Source organism: Notechis scutatus, chromosome 1 (genome assembly GCF_049901735.1).
Source record: "Notechis scutatus isolate UNSWTSFEM ecotype Mainland chromosome 1, rNotScu1.2, whole genome shotgun sequence".
Lineage (NCBI taxonomy): Eukaryota > Metazoa > Chordata > Lepidosauria > Squamata > Elapidae > Notechis > Notechis scutatus.
The window spans coordinates 308004028-308024060 of NC_142009.1; the positions used below are offsets into that span (position 1 = coordinate 308004028).

General features: G+C 36.8%; 1 protein-coding gene across 1 annotated transcript in view; it reads left to right on the forward strand.

Annotated features, from left to right (window-relative positions):
* The first annotated feature begins 6580 nt into the window (after window positions 1-6580).
* Window positions 6581-20033, forward strand: part of AMN (amnion associated transmembrane protein) — a 105125-nt gene continuing 91672 nt past the window's right edge. Inside the window, exon 1 of the mRNA XM_087954294.1 lies at window positions 6581-6644. Within this exon, the coding sequence (XP_087810420.1) occupies window positions 6602-6644 (43 nt within the window). The 5' untranslated portion in view covers window positions 6581-6601. The remainder of the gene's footprint in view (window positions 6645-20033) is intronic.

The window sequence follows — 20033 nt, forward strand, 5'->3', positions numbered from 1 at the left end:
GTGGATGGGGGAGGTTCTGGGATGCCTGGTGCAGACCACACACAAACTTTTCTTTGTTCAGAAGTTGAAAATCTTGCTTGGGTATTGGCACAGAAGATTGTCAGTTCCTGAGCAGAGCTTCCCAGGGTCTTCCCCACCCCTCGGGCATCCCATATTCGTTACCTGGGACTTGGTCCACTTAGAAACCCATTTGATTGCTCAATGACCTGGGATTGTGCTGGGATTGTGAACACTGAAAAAGCAGTCAGGTGACATCCCACTTAACAACTAGCTTGCTCACTGATCGATAATCCAATCCCAATTGTGGTCCTAACTTGAGGACTACCGGTACCCTACTCCTACTGCATTGAATTCATCTTACTTTCATATACAATCATTTACACATCTTTTGACATTCATTCTTTATAACAGACCATATATTATCCATTACCAGTATGCTGTGTGTTACCACTGCTACACAATCTGCTTTGGCTGTCAGTTGACTTCTAGGTGTAATTCAACATGCTGGTTGTTATCTATGAAGTTCATTTGTAGCATAGGACCTTCATAATTGAGAGCCTGCCTATTTCCAGCTGTTTATGTTTACCTAGTACATTCCAAGAAGAGCAGGTATGCTCTGTGTCTAAGGCTCTTCAGTTAAATAAATCTTATGGGATCAAGAAATGTGACTTTTCTGTTGCATAATTCAGTTCTATTCACTGTATCATCCTTCCTTCCTCCCTCCCTCCCTCCTTTCCTCCCTTCTTAATTGCTGCATTCATAACTATGAACTTTGCACATTTTTCTCACTGTCACTGTTTGAACTTTTTCAGTCAGAATTTGCCCCAAACCTTCTGAGGCACAGTTAGTAAACGTATACCCATTAGTGATTTTTTTTTATATTCCCTCTTACTGTGTACATGGAAACAGCAACAGCCTTCTTCTAATCATCAGGCACTGATGCAGTTTTCCCACACATATTAAATACGTCAGCAGCCACTTCATAAACAAAATGCATCATTTCTGCCTGTCACATCACTACAGCCCTTCAACTCCTATCTGTCCAATTTCTTCAGTTCTATAATCTACACTTACAACTTCACTATATTTAATATTCTCACAGCATTTATTACTTCTGTTTTGTTCATTTTTATTGGACTCTTACCAAGTTCACTTCAATCCCATTTTTTGATATATCACCATCATTTCCATATGGATATCTGAAATATTCCTTTCCACAAATATTCCTCACTTCAAATTAATCCAAAATTATTTCATCACTTTTATTTTTTATTCGGTTCATCTAGTACAAATTTCTTGTTTGCCTCTTTTACCAAACAGTTTTTTTATTTCTATCAAAATAGGTCTATATATTTTATTTAATCCTTCCCCTTTTAGATTGCTTTCTTTGAAGATGTCTCTTTCTCTATATGCACACTGTATGGTTTTTCTATCATTCTCATTTTTGCATGAATTATCCTCCTACATGCATTTTTTTTTTTTTACCTATAGCCTTTTTACTTAATTTCACCAAAACATTTTCCATACTTCTCAGCATATTCCAAGCAGCTTTAACAATCCAATAATAGAGAACATCTGTAACTCAGAATTCAATTGTGGAGTTCAATTGGTGCTCTCTGAGATTAGTTGTTTGGTTGTAGACATTTCATTACCCAACTAGGTGATATTATCAGTGCAACAGTCTTTTTCTTTCAACCATTTTTCATTCATTCTGAATGCAGAAAAAACTAACTTCTAATACTTTTTGATACACGGCTTACATTTTCTCTTACTGTAATCATTTCATTTTCTCTCTAGTTTTTTCCCTCCCATCATATCCCTTTATGCTGTATCATTTTGGTAATTCCTACCTGTTTTCCAATTCCCATATGACCAGTCTGCTCTTGAACACTAAGGAGCAATGCCAGATCCGGAGGACTTCTCATACAATATTCAATTTTTTTTTACTACCGGTTCTGTGGGCGTGACTTGGTGAGCCTGGCATGGTGGGCCTGGCATGGCGTGGCGTGGTGGGCGTGGCTTGGTGGGCATGGCAGGGGGAGGATACTGTAGAATCCCCATTCCCTCCCCATCCCACTAACCTGCTTTCTAGCTCTGTTCTCCTGTGCAGGGCAACATAAGAAGACCCAGCTGCTCAACTGGGACTCGGGAGGCAGAGAATAGATGGGGGCAGGGCCAGTCAGAGGTGGTATTTGCCGGTTCTCCAAACTACTCAAAAGTTCTGCTACCAGTTCTCCAGAACTGGTCAGAACCTCTGGCTGTGGCCCATTTATTAGGTCCACAGAGGGCAAGCTCTAACAGCACTACAGGAGATAAGCCCCTGCTGTCTCTTTCCTAGAGAGGAAGCAGTCCTTCTCCTGCCATCCAGTCCAGAAATAAATTTGAATGTCATAATCCACATGTAATAGTTTCACATACATCCAGCAATCAAATTTTGAAGACGTCATAAAGTCTAGGTTCTTCCACAACAAGTAATCCGATTGGCTAGAAATAATCTTCTCTCCATTTGTCTATGAGTGTGAGATGTTGATTTCTTCCATCCAGACAATTGCAGGGTCCAGATCAGAATTTGTCTTGTTGTCTAGTCTGATACATATACCACACACCATGATTTCTACTTCTGATATATGCTTGCCAAAGCTTCTTGCCAGCACCACTATCCAAGCCACAGGTACTTGATAGTCAGCAATCACCTGGTGTTCCCAACTAGCAATAGGTTGCCAAACTATTCTAGAACATAAAAACATAAAAGCATAAGCTGTGCCTCCTGGATCAGATCCTTGGCCCACCTAGTCCAGCAGATTGTTCTCATACTAGTCAACCAAGTGCACAAGGAAGCTCACTAGACTCCTGGCGGATGGTCTTCAGAGGCAGTCATATACCCATCAAAGCTAATTGCCATTGATCCCCAGAATTTCCATGAAATGAGCCAACTTATTTTTTGAAACCAACCAAGTTGATAGAGAATGCTGATAGCTGAAGTTTTGGTTTCCCCACTGTACACTGTGGCAGTAAATTCCAAAGTTCAATTATGCATTGTATAAAAAAATGCTTTAGTTTGCCTTGACTCTTCATAGATTTCATTTCATTGGGTGATCTGATTCTAGTATCTGTGGGAGGGAAAATAGCTTCCCCTTGTTTACTTTATCAACGCCATGCACCTCAGTCATGGTATTTGCCTTCTCTCTATAACCCCATTATATTCTTTTTGGACAATGGCTTATTCCAGTTTCCCACCTAATTAATTGACATTTTGCTTTGGGAGTACAATTCAGGATTCCATCCATTAATTCAGTCACATTTTGGCCCTCACACCTATTGTAGTCCACAAGCATGACTTAACTACTTTGTCCCCACAAAAGCAACCTACTTTTCCTTAAGTCATATGCGAGGGGAAAAAATCAACTGCCAGAACCTTTCATTATGACGACATATAGAGATGTATACCAATTACTATGACATATATACTATGTCAGTTTTTCCATATCAATAATTAATCATGCTTTCACAATTACTCCTTTTAGATACACCTGAATAGACCTAGTCTTAACCCAAATATTTGAAATAGATCTTTATCTAAGCAATATGAATTGTATTCTTTGGGCTGTCCATGGCAAAACCACTTTTCCTTGCTCTCTTACTTCATTTTCAGTGATTTATCCATGTCACTTAACAGACTAACATGATCTTTGGATCATATGTATAAATTTTGCAACATTTTCCAAAACTCACCCTTGGTTCTTTCATTATAAGCATATTGGAGTATTAACACAAAAGTATTATCAAACTACCGATTTGTGTTTTCATACAAATCCTAACAATCTCGAAGAATCCAATTCCTACTTTCTAACATACATTGCAGCCATTTAATTTGTAATTACATCAAGACTTTACTTCTATATTCATCATCTATATTCCAGAAGAGAAGGTCTCATTCATTTAGATGCTATTAAATTCTTCTCTTTTAGTTTCAGGAGTACACAATGTATCTATTTTTTTTTTCATTTTTTCTCTTCCATTAATTAATGGCCTTTACTGAATCTTTCTTGTGAATTCCAACTCTTTTTGCTTTTAGCAAGAAAAATGGTGTTATGTAAATATGTTCCACTTTCTTCTCAGTTCCTTCTTCTGCGCTGTCTTCTCTTCTCTGATGATCATCATCATCACCATCATCCAATTTCCAAATTTTAATAAAATTATTTTTATTCACTGATGTCTTCAGGAAGTTAATTGGAAAAGCTACCCGTTTGACACTATTATTAGTAATTATTAGATAATGGATCTTTTAGAGTGGGAAAGAGCATAATAGCATAATGAATAGTAGCTCTATAAAATGTTAACATTTTACAAACAGTGAATGAAATTCAATTAATGAAAGCTTAATGATAATTCCTAAACCAATGTCAGAGAAGGAAACTGATAGCTCTAATCTACAACTCCGCTTGCTTTGGAAAAGTTCCATTAACTTTAACAGGACTACTTTGGAATTAATAAATTAAATTCACAGTGCAATGTTCTATTTTCCTGCCTGCTTCACAAGCAAATAGTTTCCTAAGGATGAGACATTCTGACAATTGCACCTCTCCAATTGTATGAATTTATTCATATTTTTTCTTCATTCCCCTTTTATATTTGGTGGTACTATGTGCTGCAATTATTTATGGTTTTGCTTCATGTTTGGAAATTATACCAGTGTGATACAGTAGCCTGGGTATTAAATGTTGTCATCAAACGGGATTGTTGAAGTATGCCTTCTCTGTTGTGGCCCCCAAAGATAAGGACAGCACTTGTTTCCTAGGGTTCCAAAAAACTGTTAAAACCTGGCTTTGTTTCCTGGTCTGGCGTTGATGTATGAGTGGTTGTAATTGTAGGAGGGCGTGTTTTGTTTGATTTGCATTGTTTGATCATTTTTAACTGGATTGTTTGGTTTGATGTTTTATCTGCTTTTATGTATTTTCAAGTTTTGTATGCCACCCAGAGTTGGATGGCTAATAAATTTGAATAAATAAATGACAGCAAATATAATGGGATACTACTGGCTGAATGACTCTGTCCCTCTGATTCTGGAGAGGTGGAAATCTCTGGACACGTCCCTTTTTGCTGCTCTTTTTATAGAGATATACAAACAAAATTTACTTTCCCGATGGTTAATAGGTATCCTGACTATTCCAACATCGTTTATCCTCAATGGTTGCTTAAAGCCAAACAGATCATAGTCATAGCACAGGTAGCTAGATTTTGTGCAGCAAAACTAAAAATTCACCAGAACTTGATGGATAATCCATTATAACCATTTTATATAATTCATGCTCCAAATCCTATGATATTATCACCCAGTTGTATTTTAGTATCTAATAACTACAGGCCATCACAATATTACATCATAGCTTAGGCTGTGCTCTTGCTTACGTACAACCAATAGGTAGGTTGTCAAATTATGATTACAATAAAGATTTTATTTGTATTTGTTATTATTTTATTCTGGAACTTTTAACTAGATACTCTTTGACCATTCTTAATTGTGGTGGTCCTTGATTGTAATAAAGTATTAGATTTGATTTGATTTGATTAAATAAATATTAGACTAAGAATGAGGTGATTTCCAGCCAAGTCCATCAAGTTCAGCCATGGAAACTCTTTGGACAAGTCACTTGTTCTCACCCAAACATTATTCACAGACAGTGGTGGGATTCAGCGGTTTGCACCGGTTCAGGAAAACTGGATATTAAATTACTCACCCACCCACCCCATTATCAAAGTGGATTGTGGGCGCTACACTGCACTGCAATGGAGAAATGGGCAATGGAGTGGCTGGCGCGAGGAAAGGAGAAGGCTGCTTTCCCTCTTTCTTCTCTCTGCTCCTCCTCTTTTCCTCTTGCCGTTGCCCATTTCTCCATTGCAGTGCAGCGCAGTGCCCAGGATCCGGGGGGGGGGTAATTTAACAACAGGTTTGCCCAGGGTCAGGTTGGCTATCATGGGAGGTTCATCCCGCAATGTGCAGTAGAGGTGGAGGATGGGGATGAGCCACGCCTCCCACAACAACCAACCTGACCCTGGGCGAATGGGCTGTTAAATTATTTGAATCCCACCACTGCATAGGGTTAGTCTTCTGAGAATAAAACAAAGGCAGATCCCCTATAAGGTAGTGTGAGCACCTAGGAAAGAAAGGATAAGGGGGGGGGGGACAATCCTTTGTAAATAATGCTATGTTTAATGTAGTCTCCCCAATTTACTAGACCTCTACTTACTGCTGGTTGAGGATGGTGCCATTTGAACAAAGAATTCTTATGAGAATGAAGTCAGGGTAAGTTGATTTTAAAGGGTCACATATTGTATATTTGAAGTTATACTGAGATTACTTTTTCATATCCTTTTGCATAGCATTAAAAAAAATGTGAGATACTGCTTTTGGGGAAGGGCTTTGCTCCAGCAGCAAAGGCAGGTATTGTGCCTAAACCAAAAGAGAAGAACCCTCCTATTAACCCCACAATCATCTCACAGTTCTGCAGAGTTTCTTTAAATTACAAAATGTCATATGATAGGAAGTGTCCAAAGTTCATAAGGAGACTGAGGAGACAAAGTAGAATCAAGAGGCTGCAAAATGAAGGTGTTCCTTTCCTCCTTAGTTTTGCTACAGGTTTTTGGTAAGTAAAGAAAGTACTATCTAAGATTGGGGGATGCAGATCAAATCATTTTCTATGTAGCATAAGTGTTGCGCAAAAGAATCAAGAATGTGATCATTTGTGATTTATTTATAATTCAGTCAGAAAAAGGTAATTTCCATGTCGATAGTTTTGGGGTGATTTGCAGAGCCAGCATTACTCATAGCAACTCTGCATCTTCGATTTTTCCATTCCTTTCCTTCTATCTAAGCTTCTCCCTCTGTCCTGCAGCCCCCCTATGTGTAAAGCCTGAAGCTACTACTGTGAGATAACTTCTGTTAAATATGCATTGCTATTTAAGATTCAGAGACCAAGCTCCCTTAATGCAAGAGCTGATTAAAGCAGAAGTCACAGTTTATTTATAGAAATTAAACACAGCAACAGTACCATAACTGTTGAGAACTGAAAATATTTTATTGCAATTTGCAACATTTTATTATATAAAATACCACAGTAATTACATTAGAAAATAGAGATTGAATGTTTCTCTGGCAGGGTAATGAAAAGAAGACTTACAACTATGCAGCTGATTTCAAAACTGTGATCTAATGCTTAATATAATCCCATCAAGTTTTACAACATTGTAAAGAAGGCTGTGGTATTATAATCTTTAAATTACAAATAACTGAGATGAGAAGAAAAAAATGGTTTGCATAAACTGAGATTTCATTTTCCTCATGATCATATCTGTGAGGTTTTGCAAATTTGTATTTTGCTTGCATATTAATTGTAAAATATTAGAAAAGAAACATAATTATTGATAACACTTTTCCAAGAGTTGTTTAAACATATATGTAAAATTTTAATTTGTGATAATCATTGTCACATTATTTTATTTTATTTTATTCAGTGAATGTGGCCGTACTATTTGCCTAACTGTAACTTTCTGTTTGACAAGAAGATCAACACTTTTAATTGCAGAAAGGAGTTTTGCCTGGCTGAATTTCTTTCAAATTAAAAAAAAATACAAACCCTATCTCAGCAAGAAGCATAGACAACATCTATTTTATGCATCAATTTTTTAACACAATGGAAATCTTTCAATCCCATGATTCTCTCACCTGCATTTAGAAGTGTCATAATCCAGTAATATAATCCAGAATCAAGCTAAGGATCTCAGTGACTGTAGAGTTAGAACATGGATATTTCTATGATTTAAAGAGGCAGAAGATTTTATAATGGATCTTGCTTTTTTTAAAATTATTCAATGTCTTATACAGAATTAGTGTTGAACAAGGTGGAAGCTACTATTAAATTTTCCAATATTTAGGCCATGCATTATTGAAGATTTGTTTCTATTTGAAACCCCGTCTAGTTCAAAGATTCTATGAGTGAACAGAAGTCATCATCACCAAAGAGATGTTGCACACATATCACCAATATTTATGTATTTATTTAAAACATTTATATAGCTGCCCATCTTATAACAAACTCCAGACAGCCCCCAAGCAAAAAGCAATATAAAAACCATATTAAAATTACAAAAAATTAAAAACAAATATGTTCCTGCTTTGGCTGGTTGTCTCTGATAACAGTAGCAAATTAACTGACCTTCTGTCAATGAACTAACCAGTTCAAGCCCTAGACAGATTGTGAGGAGGTTGGAAAGGGTTTGCTCAGTTTCTCTGCAGGATATGAATACAAGCAAGCAAATAATTGAGCTGAGGTATTTGCTGTTGTTGTTTTGAGCTTGGTGATGGTTGTTAATTATAAATTTCTGAGATCCAGGAGATGCAGGAAGCAGCTTCTGTTTCTGTTATGTTTTACTCTTGTTTTCATGCAACTATTTCTCTCTTATGATTCATTGCCAAGGATCAGAGCTTTCTGGATTCCTTTGTTGCTACCATTGGCTAATCTGGACATTTGTAATCCGGATCCTTGCTCTCATCCTCACCCAGACTGTTACTTTGTGGAACAGAAATGGAAGAAAAAGCCATTGATGGTTGCCTAGCAACTAGCAGACACATTTACAGTTTAAGAGTTGATGAGAAAAACATAGGCAGGGAATATCAAATATTTACTTCCTTTCTTGCAATACCACCCACGAAAGTAGAAAATCCATGCTGCTTTAAGCATACCAATATTAGAATTTAACCTCAAGGCTTCCTCACAGCTCAAGAATGGTGTGAGATGAAGGATCTGTGACTAGTTGTTTGCTGAGGGTCATTGTTGAAAATGTGAGAGGTGAAGTCAGGTTGCCCATGTTATCAACATGCCCCAAAGCTGAAGTGCACTTTGGCCATGTGTGATAGAGACCATGCATTAACTGATAGGCTGAAAGGAGAGCTAAGTGTGAAGTGATATAGGCTGGCTGTGTTTCTTTGTGCAAGTGGTTAATTTGATATCTACATTTGTCCTGGCCCTTCTCACATCATCCTGGTTGTGAAGAGATTGGAACAGCAATTATGTTGGCATTGGGGACGTAGTATTGAACAATTCCAAATGTACAGTATCAAGCTAAACACATTCTGTCACGAAATCACATGGGATTAATATAAACTTCAAGAACAATTTAGATAAGGAATATGTGTGTGTGTGTGTGTGTGTGTGTGTAATGGAGAAGTGTTAAATATATTTCCAAGTATTGCCATTTGAACCAATATTAGAAATTGACTGATATTTTTAATAACGAAGCTAAAAAAAAACCAAGTAGATTCAAACATAAGCATATTACATTATATCCACTCCAACCTAGACAATTCTTGATTTTTCTTACTTTTACAGTCAGAAATAGAATCAGAGAGATGAAACAAGCTATTTAGGCCATCAAATCCAGCCTGCTGTTCAATCCAGAAATCCAAAATGAAGCATATCCAATAGATAATTTTCCAGTCTCTGACTGAAGGCAAATTTTCCCCACTAGCAAATAACAATGCTATTTCCCTATCCTGGAAATGGCACAAAACTGTTCCAGCATGAAATGTCATGTCTCCATTGCCAATCTGTATCTGACTTCTGTTGCTCTTGTTGCACATCATTACAATCACCCAACTTCAAGATAATGAATGGCAAAAGCTAATACATTTTATAAAGCTTATCTATCCTTAAATAATAGCTTGAACAAGAGGAAAAATACTATTCTAACACTGGTACAAGCATGGTTAATTTAAATCTGCCTAAATCATGGGCTAGTGATATGAAGGCAATATCACAAAGTCCTGGGAGGAAAAGGATTGTGCCATGATATTGCTAGGTATAGGTGGGGCATGACTTTCATCCCAGGAAGGGTTTTTTCACACTTTCTTTGGTAGTAATTTGGTTTCACTATCCAAATATCTGAGTTTCCCCCCTCCCACTCTAATCTTCAACAACCAGTTTTCCTATAATTTAGGTCAATCCCTCTTCTGCATCCTGTAGTTTTTAAAAAAGATATTGACCTTATGTGTGATACTGATCTAGAGACTTGAAATTTTTAACCCATTCTGTCAGTTTTACCTTTTTTTAATTGATTCAATTTCTCTGAATTTTTCTTAAGATAATGCAGAGAACTAAACATAGGAAGGATTCAAGATGGGACTGACTAATGCAGAATAAGGTGGATGTATTATTTCCTGTGATTTGGATGTTAACAGTTCTTTTAATACAACCGAAAATTGCATTTGCCTTTTTGGTATGGTCACACTGCTGAGTAATGCAGTGGATGATCAAATACAGTTCCAGTTCACACATATAATTACTATCTGCAGTCATGGGTTGTTTTTTTTTTTCACTTCTGTTTCTAGGCACCATCAATAAAAAATATTTTTTATTTCTTCTCTTTCTCTCTGTCCACACTGTCATCTAATAGGGATGACTTATTACATATTTGCTCCTTAAACTCCACTGTCAAACTCCTGTTAAGTATCCATGATTAGGTCTGCCAGGAAGTGAACAGATTTATTTTTTTAAGTTGTTAAGAATAGTTCAAACTGCCTATGATATTAAAAATGTATCTACCACTTTTTCCTTCTAACTGAATCACACGAGTTGATGAGGAAAAATTAGAATTGGAACTATAGCATCTCAGGGAGAGCTTTTCTAACCCCTTCCTCTAGTTTTTCTCATCCCTTCTTCTATTCAAGAAATGATCCACAATAGAAACATCCTCTCTGCTATGGTATTAGTTTAGAGAGAAGGTTCCATTGACATTGTTAGGGATATACACCCTAGCAGAACGTGCAACGGCAGTCTAGCAGGCAGGCAGATATGTGAGACAAAACGTTGTAGTAGCTTACACTCAGTAAGACAGATACACAGTGCAAGTTAAATAGTTTTTATTCCAGCAAGAGTTATAGCATAGTCAAATAGTCCATATGTCATACACTAAGTTCAGTCAGTCCGGGGGTTATTCAGTTTGCAAAGTCCAGTGTAGAAAAAGAGTTCATTAAACTTACAATATCAGTCCAGTGATATATCTCTTTTGCAGTCAGAGATATGAAGAAAAATCAAACCCCTTTTCTTCTCTCAGCAAACACGCAGTTATCACCATCAATCTATCATTGTCAGCAATCCAGTATAAGCCAGGCAAACAGTGAGCTCTCTTGCTCCCTCTTATGGTGATTTTACAACCGCACCCAAAATACTTGGTTTACAGTTTAAAGTGATACACACAATCATAGTCTCTATATTATTTTACCCAAATAAGTTAGGTAACCAATGTTATCCCTAACATTCTTCCCTTTTGGGTAATATAATAATATATATATATCTATTTACAATTTCAACCCATAGTTTTCACAATTTTCCTTGTGCTTTACTGCACCTTGGGCTTTTGTAAATCCACCTGCAAAAATTTTTTCAGTCATACAATATTCCAATCTTATCAGACCATTTTTTACAGATTGTCTAACATTCAAATATCTAAGGTCAGTGTGCTTAGATCTCGTTTTTACAGCAATATCTGTAGCCAACCTTATGGCTGCTTGATTGTCTTCATAAACTACAATGGCATCCTTAACAGTTATTCCCATATCTAACAACAACTGTTTATACAGAATTAAATCAGTACATAATAATGATAAACATGAAAATTCTGCTTCCATTGTGGACATACTTATATGTTGCTGTCTAATTGACCTCCAACCAATCAGTGTTTTACCTAATAGTATAGCCATGCCTGAAGTTGATTTCCTAGTTTTTATATCTGTTGCAAAACTTGCATCAGCATATGCACTTAAAATCAAATCATCTTTTGGCTCTAAATACAATGCATAGTGCATTGTCCTTTTAAGATACCTTAATATACGCTTTAGCGCTTGCCAGTGACGTTCATTTGGTTCAGCATTAAATCTCGCCAATTGATTAACGCCATAAGCAATATCTGGCCTTGACCAATTACTTATATATGATAAACTACCTATTAATGACTGATAAATAGTCTTATCGAATTTTGAACTTTGAGCATCAGTACGACAAAATTCCTGACTCATTGGAGTTTTTGCCGGTTTACAAAGTTCCATTTTATAAATTTTTAGCAATTGGTAAATTTTATCCTCTTGTGATAACAAGATCTTGTTGATGACCCAAGCTCTGTAAAGCAGGGGTCCCCAACCGCCGGTCGCGGACCGGTACCGGGCCGCGGAACAAGCCTTACCGGGGCGCTGGTTGCTGGGCGCCGCCATCTTTTTTGGCAAAAAGCGCTTCTGGTGAGCTTTTCCGGGTAGAAAGCTCACGAAGCGCTGTTTCGTCATAAAAGATGGCGGCGCCAGCGCCGGTGAGCTTTTCCGGGTAGAAAGCCATTTCACTCCGAAAAGCTCACCAGTAGCGCTGGCGCGCCATCTTTTATGATGAAACAGCGCTTTCGGTGACGTCACCGGAAGCGCCTTTCGTCATAAAAGATGGCGGCGCCAGTTGACGCCGTGATACCGGGCCGCGGCGCCCAGCTGATGTCGGAACCGGGCCGTGGCGTCAAAAGGTTGGGGATCCTGCTGTAAAGGACCTTGGAATACTCACCTCTAATGATCTAAGTGCTAGAGCCCACTGCAACTACATAGCCAAAAAGGCATTAAGAGTTGTTAACCTAATCCTACGTAGCTTTTTCTCTGGTAATATCACACTACTAACCAGAGCATACAAAACATTTGCTAGACCAATACTCGAATACAGTTCATCAGTCTGGAACCCTCATTACGTATCTGATATTAGCACAATTGAGAAAGTCCAGAAATATTTCACAAGAAGAGTTCTCCACTCTTCTACTCGTTGTAGAATACCTTATGCCACCAGACTTGAAATTCTAGAACTAGAAAACCTTGAATTACGCCGTCTTCGGTCTGACTTAAGCATGGTATATAAAATCATACATTGCAATGTCCTACCTGTCAATGAATACTTCAGCTTCAACCATAACAACACAAGAGCACACAATAGATACAAACTCAAAGTAAACCGCACCAAACTTGATTGCAGGAAATACGACTTCAGCAATAGAGTGGTCAATGTCTGGAATACTCTACCCGACTCTGTAGTCTCTTCCCCAAACCCCAAAAACTTTAACCTTAGACTGTCTACTATTGACCTCACCCCTTTCCTAAGAGGTCTGTAGGGGCGTGCATAAAGCGCACCAACGTGCCTACCGTCCCTGTCCTATTGTTTCTCTTATTCTTTTATTTTTCTTATATGTACCCATTTCATGTATTCACAACTATGTATACACTTATTATCTTGTAAACAATTGGCAAATCAAATAAATAAAATAAATAAATAAATAAATAAAATAAATAAATATCTTAAAGCCACTTTTGGTTTTGTTTATTGTCAATCCTAAATACTGTCTTATTTCTCCTAAATGCTTTAATTTTATCCTCTTACTTAATAATGATATTATCTCAGTAGCTTCATTATTAGTCTTCGTTATTAAAGCAATATCATCTGTAAACAACAATAATAATGATACTATGCCATTTGTCTCTCTCTTGAATAAACATGGATCAGCTAAACCTGCTTTAAATCCTGTATTGTTTAACTCCTTTACAATATATTGGTTCCATTCATAACCAGATTGTTTCAATCCATAGAGACTCCTTTTCAGTTCCCAACAGTCATTATTATTTTTATCATCCTTAATACCTACTGGTTTTCTTAAATATATAGTGTGCTGCAATGGTGCATGCAGATAGGCAGTTTCTACATCTAAATTATTTATAATATAATTTTTCTTAGCTGCCCACACTAAAGTTGCTCTCAAGGTTGTTGCCTTTAAATTTGGTGCAAATACTTCATCATAATCACATGCAGTTTGATTAAATCCTTGAGCTATCAACCTAGCCTTATGGGTAACAGTCCCATTTTTACCAGTTTTTAACTTAAATATCCATTTGCAACCAATGGATTTTTCACCTGGAGGTAATTTGGCATTTTCATATACTTTCATTTCCTTTAATGAATTTAATTCCTTTTCCATTGCCTTTGCCAATTCTCCTGATCCTTTGCAGGATACATCCTAAGTTCTTCAACACTAGTTGGAACTTTACTAACTTGGCAAACTACACTTGCTTGATACCTGTCAGGTGGTCTGTTACACGTGTAGAACGTCTAGGTATTACAGGGCTTACAGGTGGACTTTCATGTACTACCTGTTCCTGATTATCTATTTCTTCCTCTTCTGGTATTTCTTCCTGTTCTGGTCCTATATGCTCTTCCTGAACTTCCTCTTTAATTGTACTCTTCTTATTACTGATTTTTTCTTTTTGTCTTTTGTAAGGTTCTATAATTACTTCCTTACTTGAATCTTGCTCCAGTTTTTCCCATCCTACATGTTCCAGGAATTGTGCACTAGCGCTACAGTAAACTCTAGATGTACCTTTTTCCCAGAATCTGTATGATTTGTGATTAGATTTATAACCTACAAAGAATAACCTTTTAGCCCTATGTTGCCCTTTCTTTCTCAGTTGTATAGGGATATGCACCCATGCTGGTGCTCCAAATGTATGCATGTAGCTTAGGTCAGGTTTTCTGCCATGCCACCGTGTGAATGGTAATTCACCAGTTGTTGAATTAACAACATTATTCAATATATGATTACCACACATTATTGCTTCTCCCCACAAAGATTCAGGTAATCCTGAATCTGACAGCATAGTACGAGCCATTGCTTGTAATGTTTGGCCTCGTCTCTCTATAAAGGCATTATGTTGTGGCCTATATGGTGCAGACTTTTTTTTTTAAAACAAATTTTATTAATTTTAAAGACAAACAAACCATCATTAACCATTAAATACATAAACCTTTTTCCATTATAAATTTTACAAGTCAAATAAAACATTATTTAATACAACATAATTCTATTTTAGACCATTTCCATATGAACATACAAATATCTCTTATCAAATTTCTCCTTATTTCTCTTTACTCTTATTCAATTTCATTATTATTATTATTTTTCTCTATATTTATCCAATTTATAATTATCATCTATTTCTCTCTGACTTGATTACCATTATTCTCATCCTACAAGGTTTTATTAATTCTCCCACATACATAAACATACAAAACACAAAAATATAAGACATCTTTTAGGAAAGTAACTTGGCCCCAGATACCTCTCTCTATATGGACTTCAATTAACTTCATGCTCATCTTACATGCCATTACCTATTTTATTTACCATTCTATATCTTCTATATTAGCTTCTCCACACATTTCACTCTTCTTGATTCTATCTTATTTAATTCATTTTAATTTAAGTCATTATATTTGTATCTTTTGTCCATTCTTTATTATCCATTTGTCTCATTCCCTATAGTAAAAAGGAAAAATAATTTCTCCTGAAATCACTAATCAGAGTATGATGCCTTTCTATCATCACCCTAAATTAACATTTAAAATAACACCTAATACCCAATCTGATTCTGCTTGGTACATTCTATCTACTAACTTTTAAAAAGAAAAATAATAAATCCAAAATGATTAAATACATAGTTAAATAATAAATCTAAATATTGAATCTTATAACATTCCAATTATCTTTTCCAAAAACAAATGCTACAATAATAAGTTTATAATAGCATCAACACCATAGTCAATTAGACTCTTTAATTAAACTCAATATTCTAAACATTCCCTTTAATATTTTATTAGGTTTTAAAATCAATCATTACTAAACATTTCAATATTTTAATCTCTTATTAATTCTTATAACATTCTAATTTTCTATTTCTAATACAAATGCTACAGTACCACCTTATGTACCTTGCAGAATCTTTTTTAAAGAAATTATACATTACCCTTTGTCCCTAAAAAAAATTCCTCTTTTCCCATCTTGTTTCAAAGCTTTGTGGCTTTTTTTCCGCCTTCTCCCTTCCTTTCTTCTCCCACCAGGCCTTCTTACCCCCTCTCCTAGCCTCTGTCTTGTTAGCTTCCCTTCTCTGTTGTATTCCTTTTTTTCTTTTGTTTTCTAACATTATATTGATTTTGCATCTTATTTTTCTCTTTCTTGGGTGTTTTTTTTTAAGTCTTAAGTCCTTCATTTTCCTTCCTCTCTTTCTCCTTTCTTTCTTAATTAAATTTTGAGATACATTAAAGATGGCATCTTCTTCTTCTGCTGCTGCCTCCATCTGTTGTTGTGTTTGTTGATAGATAGCAAGCGCCATTTCTAAAAAGAGAAAAGCTTCTTTCACAGCGTCCTTGCCTTCTTTTTTTATTTTTTCATATTCTTTTCTCAGTTCATCAACAGATAAAGCCATTATAAATCTTTTCTTTTCTTTTTTCCCTCTTTCTTCTTAAAACAACCAAGATGTTTCAAGAGTTAGAACAGTCCCAAAGTCCCAAAGTCATCAATCAGTCCAAGCCAAAACAAAGTTCTCACTTTCTCTTCCCGGGGTAATATCAATTAAAAAAAAGAAAAACCACTTATAATTCTCTTCTGGAAAGTATCATTCAAAAAGCCATAGTTTTCAGGATGTTAAATGTGTCTTAAAGTCCTGGGTCAGCCAAGAAAAACTTTCACTTCAAAAACTTTCTCCTCTTCCTCCTGCACATTCTTACCCAGCTGCTGGCTTCTTTGTGGCGGCCATTACAGGCCGCCGCTGCACCGTCTTGAGAAAAGGGGGTTTTGCCGGCCGGGGAGGGGGTCTGCAACACCCCAAACCCCTCTCCGATCCCCCTATCTTCAGCCGCCCCTACAGGGCAGCCTTAGCCTCCAAACCCGTCCGGATCGGAGGCACCAAAACGGCTAGCGCCGCAGGGATCGCGCAGTATCGCGAATCCCTGCCGCTAGCGAAGCCGACAAACCGGAAGTTTTCTATGGTGCAGACTTTTTATGTTCAACACCTGCCATCTTCAGTTTATTTTGGAATTTATTGTTTATAAATTCCGTACCATTATCAGTGATAAGAGTTACTAATTTCCTTTTAGTTTTTCTTTCAGCGAATTTAAGCCAATTAAAGAAATTTTGATGTGTTTCCATTTTGTTTTTCATTAGATAACAGAAACCATATCTGGAATAATGGTCCATTATACTTAGTATATAACGAGCACCTCCCACGCTTGGTTTTTTAGGACCTATAATATCAGCAAATACGACCTCTAGAGGCTCCTTTGTTTTAAATCCATTAACTCTATTTGCTGGTATCACCTTGCTTTTCTCTTGACTACAAGAATTGCAGTGCAAATACTTACTGCAAGGTTTCAGTTTTATACCCTTAGATAGTTCTACCGTTTGTTTAAGCATTTTAAAATTTATATGCCTTAAACCAGGGTCCCAACCGCCGGGCGCGGACTGGACCGGAACAAGCCTTACCGGGCCACTGGTTGCTGCGCCGCCATTTTTTAGTAAAAGTGCTTCCGGTGAGCTTTCGGGTAGAAGCTCACCGAAGCACTTTTCATCAAAAGATGGCGGCGACGCTCGTGAGCTTTCCGGTAGAAAGCCATTTCTCCGAAAAGCTCACGAGGCTGGCGCCACTCATCTGGCGAAAGTGCTTCCGTGAGGTCACCGGAAGCACTTTTCGTAAAAGATGGCGGCGCCAGAACGCGTACTGGGCCGCCCAGCTGATGCGGAACCGGGCGCGCATCGAAGGTTGGGGATCACTGCCTAAACGTCTGTGTAACAAATGTATGCACTCCTCATGAGGTTTAACATTATTATAAACTGTGTTAACCACCTCTGAATTATCATTTAACACATACAATTCACCTCTTAAAGTTGCAGTTACTTTTTTACCTTCTTTTTCAATTATGCAATTGTTTCCCTTAAAGGTAATTACATAACCTAGTTTAACCAAAACTCTAACCGAAAGCAAATTAAACTTAAGTTGTGGTACATATAACATTTTTACATTTTCTTTTATGCAAGAACAATATGCTATACCTTGACCTTTAGCCTTAAGTTTCCATCCATTAGCTAACGATATCTGCTGTGAACTCGTGGACATCTTAACAAATCTTTTCTTATCTTTCGTTATGCAGTGCGATGCTCCACTATCTACCACCCATAAATTACTATTCACAGTTTCGTTGCTATACATGGCTAACTCTATGCATTTTTTATCCTTTTGATGCATTTTAGCATTCTGGCTGGCTTTTTGGCTTTTTCCTTTCTTGCAGAATCTAGCCAAATGTCCTTTTCTTCCACAATTAAAACATTTTCTAATTGTATATGCTGATGAAGATATTTTCTCTTCTTCACATTGTGGTTGTTCCCTTCTGAGTTGATCCCTTTCAAGCCTTCTCCTGGCTTCTTCAATTAATCTGCCAGTAATGTCAGTTAATGTAAGGTTATCTTTTGCCAGTACTTCAAGTGAAGTTACGTAGTCATCGTAGCTCTCATCCAAAGAAGACAAAATTATATAAACTTGGTGTAGTTCAGTGAAGATAAGTTCTTTTTCATGCAGTTCTTGAAAAATTCTCTTCATAGAGTTTATATGATTCAGCATGTCTCCATTCTTTTGAAGATGTGTTCTAAACAGCTTCCGTGTAAGATTTATATGTGCTTCTACACTGTCTCGAACATAAATCTTCTTTAAATTCTCCCAACATTTCGCAGCTGTTTCTTCTCCATGAATATGGACAAGTTGTTGGTCAGAGAGTGTCAGTCCTATTATACAGAGAGCTTGCTCATTCTTCACTTTATATTCTTGTATTTTCTGGGCATCATCCTCATCCTCCGGATCTCATGCATCTACCTCTGGTGGGTTTTGTATTATACTCCACAAACCTTCTCTTCGTAGAAGTAGGCTGCATTTCATAGACCATGAAACATAGTTTGTTCCATCCAGTTTGGATATTAGAGACAAACTTTGTAAATTGACTTGTGCCATCTTTATCTGGATATTTAAACTATAATTAATAAAACACAGCTGTCTGTTTACAATATTGTGTAACTACACAAACTCTCACTTTAATATAAGCCTGTTATATCCTGGTTAGTCTGACTGTGCACCTGGGCCCATAACCAGTGTTAGGGATATACACCCTAGCAGAACGTGCAACGGCAGTCTAGCAGGCAGGCAGATATGTGAGACAAAACGTTGTAGTAGCTTACACTCAGTAAGACAGATACACTGTGCAAGTTAAATAGTTTTTATTCCAGCAAGAGTTATAGCATAGTCAAATAGTCCATATGTCATACACTAAGTTCAGTCAGTCCGGGGGTTATTCAGTTTGCAAAGTCCAGTGTAGAAAAAGAGTTCATTAAACTTACAATATCAGTCCAGTGATATATCTCTTTTGCAGTCAGAGATATGAAGAAAAATCAAACCCCTTTTCTTCTCTCAGCAAACACGCAGTTATCACCATCAATCTATCATTGTCAGCAATCCAGTATAAGCCAGGCAAACAGTGAGCTCTCTTGCTCCCTCTTATGGTGATTTTACAACCGCACCCAAAATACTTGGTTTACAGTTTAAAGTGATACACACAATCATAGTCTCTATATATTATTTTACCCAAATAAGTTAGGTAACCAATGTTATCCCTAACAGACATCATATTATATTCTCTTTTAATTCTCCCTTAGCTTGGTGGAGTTTTCTTACTATATGAGATAAATTTTAGCCTTCCCTTAAAACTGAAAAAAAAAATGATTTTATTCTCTGTGATAGTGTTTCAGAATTAGAACTGCATCATAGCTCACCTTTTTTTCAAGGTTACACGTACTCTCTTTCTTCAGTGTCTCTTTGAAGGGATTAGATTCCAGTTCCTTGATCATCTTTGTTGTCTGTTTCTGCTTCTTTGAATCTTTATTAAAACTATGATTCTTGGTATTATAAAAAGTGCTGATGGTGAGGAGTCAATAGAGTAGATCACAAATCACAGGAAATGTGATTTGTAAATTATACTTATGTTAACCCAGCCTAAAATTGCAATAGTTTTCTTTTCAGTCACATCACTTTGTTGACTTACGGTATATTCAGTTTGCAGTTCCAATTCCAAGATCTTTTTCATAAACACTATAAC